The sequence below is a fragment of the Leopardus geoffroyi genome, chromosome C1, assembly GCF_018350155.1.
Source record: "Leopardus geoffroyi isolate Oge1 chromosome C1, O.geoffroyi_Oge1_pat1.0, whole genome shotgun sequence".
NCBI classification, from domain to species: Eukaryota; Metazoa; Chordata; class Mammalia; order Carnivora; family Felidae; genus Leopardus; species Leopardus geoffroyi.
In genome coordinates, this window is record NC_059328.1 from 221,161,478 (window position 1) to 221,174,629 (window position 13,152).

Here is a 13,152-nt window from a genome sequence, read left to right on the forward strand (position 1 = left end):
ACTACGGATGCAGCCAAAATCAAGAGTACGGGAAGGAGCTCAGCCAAGAGGGAGGGAGGGGGTGGGAAGAGGAAGCAACAGAGAAAATGAAAAAAGTATTCCGAGGAAAGAAAACGAAAGAAAACGGAGAAACAGGAGGGAAAGGGGAGCGAGTGTAGAAGGGATCAAAAAGCCGAAATTAAAAGTCAGGGCTGTGGGTCTGGGGAAGGAGAGAGGCTGGAATAAAACCAAGGGGGCACAAATGATACCTAGGCATGTCCGAATCAAGAAACTGCCTGCAAAACACAAACAATCACAGGTTAGTGAGGGCGGCGGGGCAGGGCGGCGGGACAGCGGGCAGCGGGGCGGCAGGGCAGCGGCAGCGAGGGGAGGGGCAGCGGGAGAGCAGCCGTCTGCGGCAACAGGCCCACTCTGAGCAAAGCGTGGGGCCTTGCAGCGGAGGAGGCCGAGGTCGTGGCAAAGCATGAGGACAGCCCGAGCCCCTCGGCCCAAGCCAGGCCTGGGGTCTCTGAGCCCCAGCGTCTCCAGGGGGAGCAGGGCGCACCCAAGCGGCCCATCACAGGGCTCTGAGGACATCAGCCAGGGTTGGGGAAGAGGAAGATTCTCGGGAAGGGGCCCGCCGGCTTGGCCAGCGGAGCCTCGGGATGGCACCTGCCTTGGGCCGCCAGCTGAGGAGGGTCCCCAGGACTTTGCTGGGGGCAAAGCTGGGGGGTCAGAGCAGTCCTGGGGCTATACTGGCGTGGGCAGGAGCCAAGCCTGAGGCCCAAGCAGCTCTGGCAAGGTCTATGGTCCTGCCCCGTGGACGGGCCTTCCTCTACCCTTGGACCAGGGCCTTGACCTAAGACACAGGGCCAGTGGACCCCAGAGCTGCCCCGAGGCCAGCCTCACTTGCCACAGCTCCCAGGAAGTGGAACCAAAGCCCCATCAGTGACGGGTCCTCGGGCCTCTAGGGACAGGGGTGGACCTATTTAGCTACAGCCCTGCTGACCCGAGGTCCAGCCGGGAGCCACAGCCTCCTAAGCTACCCCGGGACGTAGCCCAGAGCCAAGGGCCCCTCGGCCAGGCTGGCGGGACAATGGAAAGACCCAGAAACACGGTCCTCAGTGTAGAGAGACCGCACAGGGAGGGAGGCCCAGAGGGAACATACCCACCCCCACTCGCTTATTTTTGCCCCCCACTCCATTTCTGCCCCCAAAATCTAGAAGTTGCCTGGGCAAAGGAAGGGTCAGAGGCCAGGGGGATGCTGAGGTCACTCAGCATGGCAGACAGACCCCTCCCCAATGGCACAGGCGGTCCCGGGGCCACCCTCCCCTCTGGGGTCCCGGTCCCCACATCCCTGCAGGCAGCCCTGCGTGGCTGGGGATCAGGCCTCCTCTGACACATTCTCACGGCCTCAGAGGGGCCCCCCAGCCTGCACATCATGAGAACCCCCTCGGCACTCTGCGTCCCACTCCTCCCTCCCCTGGACGTGAGGGCAGCGGAGTTTCTTCTGGGAGGCTCCTGGGCAGGGCTAGAACGAGTCACAGCTGCCCCTCTGGGGGTCTCGGACTCCTGGCCCCCCAACTGCCCACACTGAGGGTGCTTCCCTTACAGCCCACTCCTTGGGGCGTCCATGATGAACCCAGGCTCTGTCTGGACCCGGGAGTCAGGACAGGACGACTCCCTCAGGTCCTTTTACGTTTACGGACCCCAGCCTTCGTTGCAAGTGTGGGGTCCCCTGTCCCCTCCGAGCACACCCAGCCCTCAAAGTTTTTCCTGCAGACGCTGTCACAGGAACCCGTGAGGACACCCAGAGTGTGAACTCCAAGGGTCAACTCTCAGCTTCTGCCTCTGGGCCAGTCTAGCCCTCCGCAGCAGCCATCCAGCACTCTGGAACACCTCATCCTTCCCCAAGTCCCTAGAAAGCGGCATCCCAGACACAGCCAAGCCCACGTCCCCACCAACAGGGCAGCTCTCGGCAGTTAGGAGCTGCCCTCCCCCTGCCCCCCGCCCTGTCAGTCCTCAGATACCACCCCTCACCTCCCGCCCCCTCACCTCCGGCAAGCCTCAACGAGGCTGGCTTGTCGGGGGCTGCTAAGGGTGTCCCTGGGGGCTTGCATACCCCGACCATTGTCCCAGATGTGGCGGGGCTGGGGCTGCCCGGGCTGCTGAGTCTTGGCCATTAACCACAAGCTCGGAAAGGAATAGCCCAGCGACAAGGAGCGCGTGCCAAATGGTGCCTGGCGGATCCAGGACCCCCAGCCCGAGGGACCCCTGCCAGAGCCCCAGACTCACCCACAGCAGTGTGGTCGGGGAGATTCAGGACCGCCTGTCTGCGCACCACCCCGTGTTGCCCCCCCCCAAAACTCCTGAGGAGAGAACCCAGCTCATCAACCCCCGAGTCCCGCTGCCCCTCCACCAGGTGACCGAATGGACGGGCCGGACGAATGTGAGAGCCAGTGATGGGACAACGTGTAGACAAACACACCAAAGGACGTGGAGGCCACGAGCCTGCCCGTCCCGCACCTGTTCCAGAGGTGTCGGAAAGGAAGGCCCAAAAGCTTCGGGGCTGGACACGTACCGGACCCTACAAAGCCAGGTCGGCTGAGGGCACGCCCTGGGTCTTGACCTGGACCCTGTCTCCAGGGAGCTGGGAACAGAACCCATTGTCACCCCAAGGGGACTCACCGGTCGTCCTGGGCCGGGTGGATGTAGCCGGAGGAGAGGATGTTGAGAGACAAGATGTTGGGGTCGATCAGGGACTCGTCAGTTTCTGGTGTGTTTCGAATCCGACCTACGGGAAAGGCCACGGGCTCAGTCACCTCTCAGGACAACGGAAGGGGGTGCTGGGTCCCTGCCTGGGCGGGGGCTCCGGAACCGTGACCCTGCATCAGGGAGCGGGTTCCCCACGTGCCCACGAGAGCGCCGGACAGGGAACCCATGGCACGGTCTGCTACCAGCCCGGGCGTGAGCGCCCCGTGGGTCACTCCACTGTCGTTCCTCCCGTAATTGGAGTTTTTCCGCTTAGACACTCTCAAGGTCTGTCTCTCTTGCACCCAACTGACAGATTCCAAACACTCGGCCTAGAATGTACAGGCTCTCGTTGGAAAAGAAAATCTTAGCAAGGTAAGGAGAGATTTTCCCTTCAAGAAAGAAAGAAAGAGAGAGAAAGAGAGAAAGGAAGGGAGGGAGGGAGGGAGGGAGGACACTATCTGGGCCACATGTCTCTCTGCAGGGCACATTTCCAACAGAAGCCTCTAAGCCGCCCACACTGGGGTGGTGGTCCTATCCGCTGCGAGTCAGGAATCCCGCTGGCGACCCCGTTAGTAATTTCCTGCCCTGGTAGCATTAGGTTGAATACTCTGCTCTTCAGGGGACACACACGCGCTACATTTTCTCCTTAAGCCCTGTGTGCCGCCCCCCACACAGAGGTGAGCCAGAGCCCGGGACCCGGCCAGGATTCTGTGTCTGTACACGCGGCAGCTGCTGGCCCCACTTCCCGGAACCTTCTCGCAACTGTTGGGCTCTGGGAGAAGGCAGGTGTGGGCTCCCCGAGAAGTGCTCTCCAGCACGTTTCCCCGTGGCTGGAGGTGGAGTGCCCCACGGCTCGGCTGCCGGAAGAAAGCTCGCCACAGTGCCAGCCTCATCCCTGCTCGGCCCCTGGAGCGCGTGCTTCCGCAGAGGTTCTCTGCCCCTTCCGAGCATGGCCAGGTGCTCCGCCTGCGAGAGCGACGCCCCGGAGCCCATTCGCTCCCAGCCCGCTCGCCGGTCCCTGTGGTTTATGAAGCCCAGAGAGGCACAGCCCAAACACCCCAACGTGGAGCGGGGGGCCTTGGCGTTCACACCAGCATCTCCCCGAATCCTTTCACCAGCTCCCCTTCTCTGCCCACACCCGGGACACACACTCCTGCCTGCATCCGGTCCACGCGCTGGCCGGGTGTCTGCTAACTCTTTAAGTCGATTCACTGTCCACGCTGGCCCTAAACGACATCTGAGATGAGGATTGGCTTGCCTGCTCCAGCCTTTCACCGTTTGAGTGAAAAAAGATACGAGATGTCTAAAACGAAAGCATCTGTCCTGGGCCCCCAGAACCTCCTTGTCCACAGCTCTGCGCTTTCGGGCATAGCACGATGGGTCTCACGGTCATGTCCCCACTCCTGCACCCTTGGAACCCCCTCTCCAAGCCCCAGGGACGGTACCCTGCAGCTGCTGCCCTTCTGGCCACAGAAATGCCCAGGATGGGGTTTCCAGAGGGATCCATCAATCCAGGAAGGGCAGGGGCGGACAGGTGTCCGTGTCCTTGAATGAAAACTGGAGAAAGTCTATAGCTCGGCCAAGAAACTCTTCCAGTAGACCAAAGAGTTCACAGCGTGAAGTCGTGGAAGAAAACCGTCTAAGATCCGTGGTGACCGCCAGGAGTTGAAATGTGTCCTCCCCCCAAAACGGTTGTGTTGAAGTCCTAACCTGCAGGACCTCAGAACGTGACTTTATTTGGTGACAGGGTCTCGGCAAGTATAATCAGTTGAGATGGGGTCACAATGGAGTAAGCAGGCCTGAATGTAGCTTCTTCTATAGGAAGAGGCCACATGAAGTTGAAGCATTAAAGCCGGCGGGTCCCCAAGCCGAAGAGGGACAGACATTCCCCACCAACCTCCAGGAAGGGCTCTCCCCTACGGGCTTCAGAGGGGGCATGGCCACCTGCTGACACCCTCAGACTCAGGCCCCCAGGTCTACGGGAGGATCGTTTTCTGCTGTTTAAGCTGCCGGTCTGTGGTGCTGTGTCACGGCAGCCCTGGTGAGCTGACACGGTGATTGCATAGAAATTTGGAATCATCACCCTAGTCCGAGCTTTCCTTTCCTAGGCTCTTCAGAGAGGCACAGAGAGGTTAAGCGACTTAGCCAGAGTCACACGGCATCAGGGGCAGAGCTGTGGTTAGCAGTCAGCTGCCTGGCCGGGACGGCGGGGGGCGGAGAGGGTGGGGCCCCGTTGTTCCCAGCGGCCCAGCCCCAGCCCCCAAGGCAGCCCCCACCCGTCTCACTCACCCACGACAAGCTCTCGGACTTCCTTCCAGCGGATGTGGCTGCCCGTCTCATGCAGCAGTGTCACGGTTATCCGTCTCTGGATACCCTGCCAGGCACCAGGACAGAGGACACGGTCAGATGGCCTGGGGGTCACGTGGGGCGGGGCAGGGGACACGAGGCGGGCAGGGCCGGGGAGCGCTCCGCACCTGGTGGAGCAGGAAGGTCCCCATGCACGGCATCCCGCCGCGGTGGTCCACCACCGCAGGAATGTAACTGGAAGAGAGAGACGCGTGAGGCGAGGCCCCGCCCCGCAGACACACGCGGCCCCCGCCCGAGGAGCCGAAGGGCCGCGGCAGGGAAAGCAGCCCCGCCTTCTGGCGGAGGGAGGCGGTCCGGCCCGGAGCCCAGAGTGCCCGCGTGCACCATGGAGCCCTGCCGGCCCCGGCAGGCGCTGGGACTCACTCGCCGTTGGCCTCCAGCTCACAGATCTCGAAGTAGACCAGCACGTCGTACTTGCAGTGACGGGGCCCCGGGCAGGGCCGCGCGAGGGTACTGAGCTTGGTGGCAGGCACTGGGGGAGGACGGGAGAGAGAGAGAGGCAGCCACTGATGGGAGACCTGACCTGCCACGTCCTGGGGGCACGCTCAGGAAGGAGGCCCGGGGTTGGGGAACGCGTCCAGGGTAGCGTGGGCACCTGCCTCCCCCGGGGGTGGACTCAGGAGGGCTCCGGCTACCTGGCTTGGACAGCGGCATGACCCTCGGGAAATGGCGGCGTGAGGGCCTCAGAGGGCTGTGGAGGAAGGAGAGCCTCTGTGAGGCGGCTGCAGGTGGCGTCTCTGGGACCCTCCAGCTGGAGAGGGAGCCAAGGGCAGGAGGCTGGCAGAGGGCGGTCACGGCACGGTCCGCTCCAAGCCTCCGCCTGCCCCCCTGCCTCCCAGGGCCTAGGAAAGGCCCCGGGCTCAGGCCCTCCAGCAGCCTGGATGGGAAAGGAGGGCCCCGGGGGACCTCAGAGCTTGCCTGGGTGGCCCCACGAGTCCAGGAGAACGGGGCAAGAACGCTGGTTCTCCGTCCAGGGGCCTCCAGGACAGAGACTCCCCTGGCCCTCCCGAGGACAGACGAGGCTCCTGGGGCCACCACCCCCCCCCGGAACCAGTACCTCTCATGGCTTTTCTCTTCCTCCACCACCCGGGACGCCCCACTTAGCTCCAGGTCCCCCAGGACGGCGCAGAGGGGGGCGGAGGTGGCCAGAGGCTCCCACACCACAGAAGCCACGAGCCGTTCTCCCTGCGCCCAGGTGGGGGGTGGGGACCACAGAAGGGACACCCTGGCCTACCCTCAGAGTCCCCCAGAGGTCACGGGGAATGAGGGAGACAGAAAGATGTTCCCTCACTCAGTCTGGGGGCCAAGGACTCCGGGGGAAGGGACAGCTGGGCGGTGGAGTGGTGAGCAGGCAGCAGGAGCCGTCTCCCCGTGGGCCACCCGGGCCGTCCTCCCGCCCAACGCCCATTTTCCTGGCCTGGGGACCCCCGCAGGGGTCTGGGCCCAGACGGCAGTACTCTTTAAGAAACTTGCTTTAAGAAACATCCCTGAAGGGATGTCTCTGACTTGCTCTGGGTCCCGCTGACCTTGGGTAACCAGCCGCCCCATCATCAGGGAAAATGGGCATCTGAGGCCCATGGGTCCTGCAGCCGCCCGACCAGGCCTGTCTGGGGCGAGGCCGGCTTCGCTGGCTGGGAGGTGGAGAGGGCCCACGCCCTGCGGGGGCTGGATGAGGTCTGGGAAGGGGGCCCCTAGCCCCCCCAACCCAGGGCTGCTGACCTGAGCACGTCCTTGCAGAGCGGGGGGAACGGGTGCTGCTGGTAATGGCCGAAGACCTCGAACACGATGGGCTGGCTCTTAATGTACTCGACGAAGGACTTGGTCACCTCCACTGCGATCTGGTGGATGAGGAGAGCAGGCAGGAGGCCGCAGCCACGCCACAGTCAAGAGAGGGAAGGAAGGTTGCAGAGGTAAGCGCTCAGCCTCTGTGGAGAACCAGACTGGACACCGCGGCTGGGCCCGACCTCTGCCCGCGAAGGGGTGACACTCCTCACCTGGTCCTTCCTGCCCCACCTCCCCTCCCATCACACCCCTGAAGGCCGGACCCCCGAGAGTGTCCTTTCAGAACACCAGGCTGGCAAGGGGACGAAGGTCTGTGGCCTGGCCTGAGCCTTCCTGGGCCCTCGCCCACTCCCTGAGAGTTATGTGCCCCCCTCCCCCAATTCCTATGTTGTAGCTTGAATGCCCAGGACCTGTGGCTGGACCTAGACTCTCCAGAGAGATAATCCCAAGTTAGAATGAGGGCATTAGGGCGGCCCTAATCCGGTATGACTGTCCTCATGAAAAGGGGAAATGAGGACACAAAGACAGGCACGGAGGGAGGACTGTGTGAGAACACAGAGAGAAGACCGCATCTATCCGCCCGGGAGAGGCCCGGCACGGGGTCCCCCTCACGGTCACTGAAGGAACGACCCGACCCACACTTGCATCTCGGGCTTCCGGCCTCCAAGGCCGAGAGGCAGTAACTTGGTTGTCGAGGTCGCCAGGGCGCGGGCTTTGCTCCGGAGCCCAGGAACGGAGGCTGCACACCCTCACCCCTGGCCCGGCCTCCCTGGCTGAGATATCACTAGCTCCCTGCTGCCTGAGCGTCAGCACGGGCCGGTCCGTGGGGCCCTTCTGGGTGCGGGGCCTGTGACTGCTTGGGCCACACGGCCCGCACCCACAGGCCGCACCGCTCAGGGTGCACCCGAGGCCTTGCCCCCCCGCAGCCATTCATTATGGCCAAGTGGAGCGCATCTCTCCCCCCCTACCCGGCTGGCTGGCCACATTCTCCTGCCTCACGGAGCCACTCCAGTCTGAGTCCCGCTCTTCTCACAGCCAAGCTTGGGACGTGCCCCACCTGCAGCTTCCCTGACCTCTCCGATGCCCTCTGTGTGCCCTGCCTCTCTCTCTTCTTCCCCGGCGGCAGGCGGGCACCACATGGGGCACCCCGGACTCCCCGTGCTCCTATCTGCCCCCCAGGTTGCCCCTACCCCCAGGTAGCAGCCCACCGAGGCCCCGACTGTCCAGCAGCAGCCTCCACGGCCCTGCCCGGCACCAGAGGCCCCGTGCCCTCACACCCGGGCACCGCCAGCTCACGGCTGGGGCTCAGGACAGGGAGACGGTATGACGGAGAGTGACCGCAGCTCGGCTCAGCTCCGGGGAGGCCCCGCAAAGCCGGAGACCCGGGAGGGGGGCGGAGGCGGGGGCGCTCAGGACGTACGTTCTGGACGTGGTAGAAGCCCAGCGGGGGGCCCCTCCCCGTGTTCTTGAGGGGCTCCGTGGAGAAGGCCTCGTCGTGGCGATGGATGAAGCTGCAGAGAGTTAGAGGAGATGCTCGGCTGGGTGCAGGAGACGGGACGGGGGACCCGTCCCCGGGGACTGGCGGGGGTCACCGGGGTGCTAGGCGCCCGCCCTGGTCCCCAGCCAGCAGGGGGTGCCGGGGCTCACTTGAACTGGCAGAAGATGTCCGCGTATTCGGCAGAGATGCTGGACGCCTGCAGGACCGTCACACGGAAGGTGAAGGTGCTGCCCAAGCGCAGGTGGTCCAGGGCGGCGTCCAGGGGCCCGTCCAGGGCGGCTTTCTCAGGGCTGTCTAGGAGGAGGCCTTCTGGAGGCACGGCTGCAGGGGGCCGAGGGCAGAGCGACGTGGCAGCACCCCAGAGGCCTGGAGCCCGGCGTCGGGCGGGGAGCCCACGCGGTGTCCTCTCGTGGGAAGGTCTCCCAGCCTCCCCGGCCACAGCGGGGCGGGGGCCGTGTCCCAGTGCCCCAGGCCCCCGGGGCAGGTGTGGCAACCTACCCGAGCAGGTGTTGTTGTTGACTTCATCGGCCGAGGGCCCTGCCTCCGCACCCTGGCCCTGACCTTCCACGATGCGCAGCTCCTCCTGCGAGGTCCCGGAGCGGGACATCCCCACCACGGGGCAGGACTCGGACTGGAACTGAGGGGGTTGGGGGCCAGAGTCAGGGGGAGCCGGCTCCAGGTGAGGCCACTCTAGCCCACTGAGGGCCCCGGGGTCGGGTCAGGGCCTTTGTGGACCCGCGTTGCAGACCTGCCCCCGCCTAGACGGGCGCCCACCTCCCTCGGCCTCTCCTAGGCTGCCGTGGCCTGTGTTGGCTGCAGTGGAAAAGCGGGGGAGCAGTTCAGGCGCGGTGACGGGTGGCCAGAGCCAAAGAAGGAGAGGGAAGGAGCCTCCTGGCCTGTGAGCTAAGCCCGGTCTGGGGCCCTGAGCAGGACCCTCCCCCTCCTCCACCCTCTGGCCTGAGAGTAGAAAGGGGAGCCCAGGTGGAAAGCACTTTCCTCTGAGGGAGGACCGGGCCGGGGGCAGCCCGGCACCCGATGTCGAGACAGTGAGGAGGGGCCCTCTAGCTCTCAGTGGGATATTGGCGGAGAGCAAAGATGCTGGTGGAAACAGCATCCAGGAGAGCAAGCCCGAGGTGGGGTGGAGGCATCTCGGCGTCTGGGGGCGCACACCTGCTCTGCATCCCGGCCCGCAGCTGAGGCCCAGGCAGGGAAAGCACATACAGACCCCGGAGAGGCCGTGGCGAGGACAGAGACAGACCCAGTGGGTCAGGGCAAGTCAGACAGTGAGAGACAGGGGGACGTGCCACGAGGCCTGGGGCTTGGAAGGAGAGGAAGGAACACAGGAGGCCCCGGGGCCCTCTGCACAGCTGCCCCCGGCGTTCGTGCTGGGCAGCCGGGCCAAACCCTTCACGGCACCTTTTCGAAATGCTGGTCATCAAAGGAGATTTTGGCGGTTCCTGACTGTCGGACGCCAGAGCCGTAATCGGGGGCCTCTTCATCAGCTGAAATGGGGACAGAGCAGAGGTCAGGGCCCAGCTCGTCCCCCAGGGGGAAATGGCAGGGCCAGGCGGGGTCGCCAGGTGGGGGGAAGGCACGGGAGCCAGAACAGACTCTGGCCCACACGGGGGGATCCCCAGTGCCGCCCACCGCAGCCCCAGAACAAGGAGGACGTGTCCCAGGCACAGCGGTCGCCCGCCTGTGCTGTCCTAGGACCCAGGCGGGGCCACATCCTCAGCACGGCCTCCTCTGATGGGGCCACAGCTCTGTGTTTTCAGAACCAGCCTTATGACCACTGCCCGTCTCCCTGAGTCCTGGCCCCCCCCGCCCCCCCACCCCCCAGACTCGGCTGCACGAGCAGAGCCGTACTGGGCAAGACCCCTCCGTGGGGTCCTCCTGATCTCGACTCCACCGTCATCCACCCAGACCCCAGGCAGCCCCGGCTCAGCTCCCACGCCTGCTCCCCACACGCCCCCCACTTGCCGTCCCTCATGGCGTCCTGTGCCTTCCCACTGTTTCCCAAGGGACGCCCCCCAGACCTGGCTTCCGTCAGCCTCCCCAACCCCAAATCCGGCCACCCCCCTGGGAGGCCTCTCAGATAATCCAGGGGCTCTGACCTCCTCTTCTGGGGCCCCCAGGGGGCGGGGCAAAACCCTGCTGTGCTCTCTAGCCCAGCTGCCCGAGGGCCCGGGGCCGGCCCCTCCACTCGGTGCTGAGGGGTACTGCAAGCTGACACTTGCAGGATAGGTGTGACTTCTGTGACCACCGGAACTTTTCCAAGCGGCTCCTTCTCCATTGTACCCACTAGACAGGGAATGTCAGGTGTGGCCCAAATACACACAGTGTTCGCCTATAAAGCAGGCCACTCTGTGGGACCGGATGCATCGGGGCTCCCGCCGGTCACAAAGGGCCAAGAGCTCAGGGGGACAGAGCCCCTCCAAGATGACAGAGACAGGGTCCCCTTGAGGAATGGCTGTGGCACTAGACGTCCCTAGAATCCCCGTCCTCTGTCCTTTCCCCCATTCAGGGTCCCCGGGGGATCTCGGCACCACAGTGACATGACTGGGAAGCACTTGTAAAGAGTATCTGGAAATTACAGGCTAGTGAGAATTTGACAAAAGAATCCTAAAGGTGTAACCAAAACCGCCTGAAGTGGCTTCAAGTGGGGTGGGGTGACTCGAGACCCTTTCAGTGGCTGGAGCATTCTGGAGCAGTCCAGCTCCACCTAGTCTGGGAATTGCTCGGCATTTCTGCATATTTTCTGCTTCATTATCTCCCCAGGCTGCCCAGGCTGTCCAGGCTGCCAAGGCAGTGGGAGGAGACAGAAGGAGGCCACGGTGGAGGGGCTGGGAGCCCGAGGGCAGAGGAGGGAGCAACGGCCATTAGAGCACGAACACTAGGCCCTCTCTGGCCTGCAGCTTTCTGGTGGCTAAGCATGCCCACATCTGTGTTCTGGAACAATCTTTCGACACTCCTATTGGGTAGGGAGCTTCAAACGGGATGCCATTTACAGGGAAGCAAACCCAGACTCAAAGGCATTCTGTGGCTCTCCTGTCCCGGGACCCCGGCCGGGGGGTGAGGGGAGGGCTCAGCGGCAAGAGGGTGTCCACCTCTGCAGGCCCACAGTGAGGGGGGGTGTGCACACCCTCTGGGGAGAAAGGCCAGCTCCAGGGAGGCCACGGGGCCCGCAAGCGGGGCACACCGGGGAGTCTGGAGAGAGGCTCTGAGGGCTGCCGTGGCCCCGGTCCGGGCTGCAGTCTGCACGCCTGTGCTGGGCTCAGAGACCGCCGGGGAGCGGCCGCTCCGCACCAGGCTGGGGTCTGGAGCCGGTCGGTCTCTGGGTCCACCTGGGGCTGTCTTAATGGGAGGGAGGAGGGCCCCCGAACCGGACCGGGCTCGGACAGGCCTGGGCTCGGCCCGCACAGTCTCCCAGGACCCCGGCCGACCTGACCCGGGAGCGTCTGGAAGGCCGGAGCACAGGGCTGGGCGGCAGAGGCTTCTCCTGGAGCCAGCAGCCCGTGTGCCGGCCGGGAGCCGGAGACACAGAGGCGGCCGGTGGTGCTCGGGCCACTGCGTGGTGCCCACGGGGCCCTCCGCCCGGGCCGCCCCACACGCACCTGAAGTGGCCTGGACGGCCACGCGGAGGAAGCCCTTCACCTCTCCCTTCTCGCTGACGACGGCCACGCGGTGCACCAGGGGCACGGGGTACAGCAGGTTGCTCAGGTACACGAAGGCCCTGGGGGAAGCAGAGGCCAGAGGTCAGGGCCTTTCCAGCGTGCGCGCGGAGCGGCGCTGGCGGCAGCACGGCCCGGGCTCACGACACAACACTGCAAAGCAGAGCGAGGCGCAAGGCAGCCAGGGCAGCGAGCAGGCGGGACGGACACAGGGCTGTGCTGGGCGGGGGCTGGGGGGGGGGGGGGTCCACGGGCCGCGGAGGACACAGGAGGAGGAGGGCGTGCGCAGGGCGGGCAGAGAGGAAGCGCGGAGCGGGGCTGGCACGGGGCGGAGCCCGCAGGGCCATACCCGCTATCAGAGCTGAGGAGGGAGGTTTCAGCCTGCTTCAAGGAGGAGGAGGACCTGGGGACCCGGCCACGCCGAGCTAGGACCTCACACTGGCACTGATGCCCGGCATCCCCCTGCCTCCCGCCTCTTTCCCAGTGACCCCTGACCTCGGGGCCCCACAGAGGGCTCCTAAGGTGGAACACAGCTCTCGGTTCCTTCTCGGACCCTTCGGGGAACACGGCGGGTGGGAGCGCACAGTGGCAGCCGACGGGGCAGCACCCCCGGCCCACAGGGCACCGCCACCCCCAGGGCGCCCAGAGCCCTTCGCATCCCGAGCAGCTCTGCTGCGCAGCCAGCGAGTGGCAGGCCAGGCCGGCGAGGGGCCGCATCACCCAGGTGTCCACCGAATTCGCGGAGCTGGCCAATGCGCAGAGGTCGCACGGGCCGCCCGGACAGAGAGGACTCTGGGAGACCCATGCCACGCAGCTAGGTGTGCAGGCTGACGCGGAGCAAAATTCCTCCCTGGTCGGGGGCACCCGTCCCGAGGGGACACCTGACACAGGGAAGGCGGCCCACGTGGCCCATCTGGTGAGAACCCGCAGCTCCGCTCACACATCGGCGCAGGACCTGCTTCCCGCCCGGCCCTCCCCTTCCCTCCCGGCATGACCGGCATTGGGCCCAGCTCGGAGGTGCAGATTTCGAGAGCCCCGGGCTTCCAGAGGGGATCTTGGGGCAGTGGGGGATCCCAGGGGAGGGGGAGAGCTTGGGCGAGG

The 13,152-nt window shown here is 65.1% G+C and overlaps 1 protein-coding gene across 24 annotated transcripts in view; it reads right to left on the reverse strand.

Annotated features, from left to right (window-relative positions):
* The window catches only part of KIF1A (kinesin family member 1A), a 101,723-nt gene that overhangs the window by 19,128 nt on the left and 69,443 nt on the right, over positions 1–13,152 (reverse strand). For 13 of the 24 annotated variants that reach the window (XM_045481953.1, XM_045481972.1, XM_045481970.1 and 10 more), the window contains 12 exons: positions 11,995–12,113; positions 9,797–9,882; positions 8,879–9,017; positions 8,530–8,701; positions 8,303–8,393; positions 6,820–6,938; positions 5,736–5,791; positions 5,464–5,572; positions 5,208–5,274; positions 5,023–5,107; positions 2,668–2,773; positions 249–275 (listed from right to left, as the gene is read on the reverse strand). In XM_045481953.1, the coding sequence (XP_045337909.1) occupies positions 249–275; positions 2,668–2,773; positions 5,023–5,107; positions 5,208–5,274; positions 5,464–5,572; positions 5,736–5,791; positions 6,820–6,938; positions 8,303–8,393; positions 8,530–8,701; positions 8,879–9,017; positions 9,797–9,882; positions 11,995–12,113 (1,176 nt within the window). The remainder of the gene's footprint in view (positions 1–248; positions 276–2,667; positions 2,774–5,022; positions 5,108–5,207; positions 5,275–5,463; positions 5,573–5,735; positions 5,792–6,819; positions 6,939–8,302; positions 8,394–8,529; positions 8,702–8,878; positions 9,018–9,796; positions 9,883–11,994; positions 12,114–13,152) is intronic. The other 11 variants (XM_045481974.1, XM_045481973.1, XM_045481963.1 and 8 more) reach the window with 1 other exon arrangement.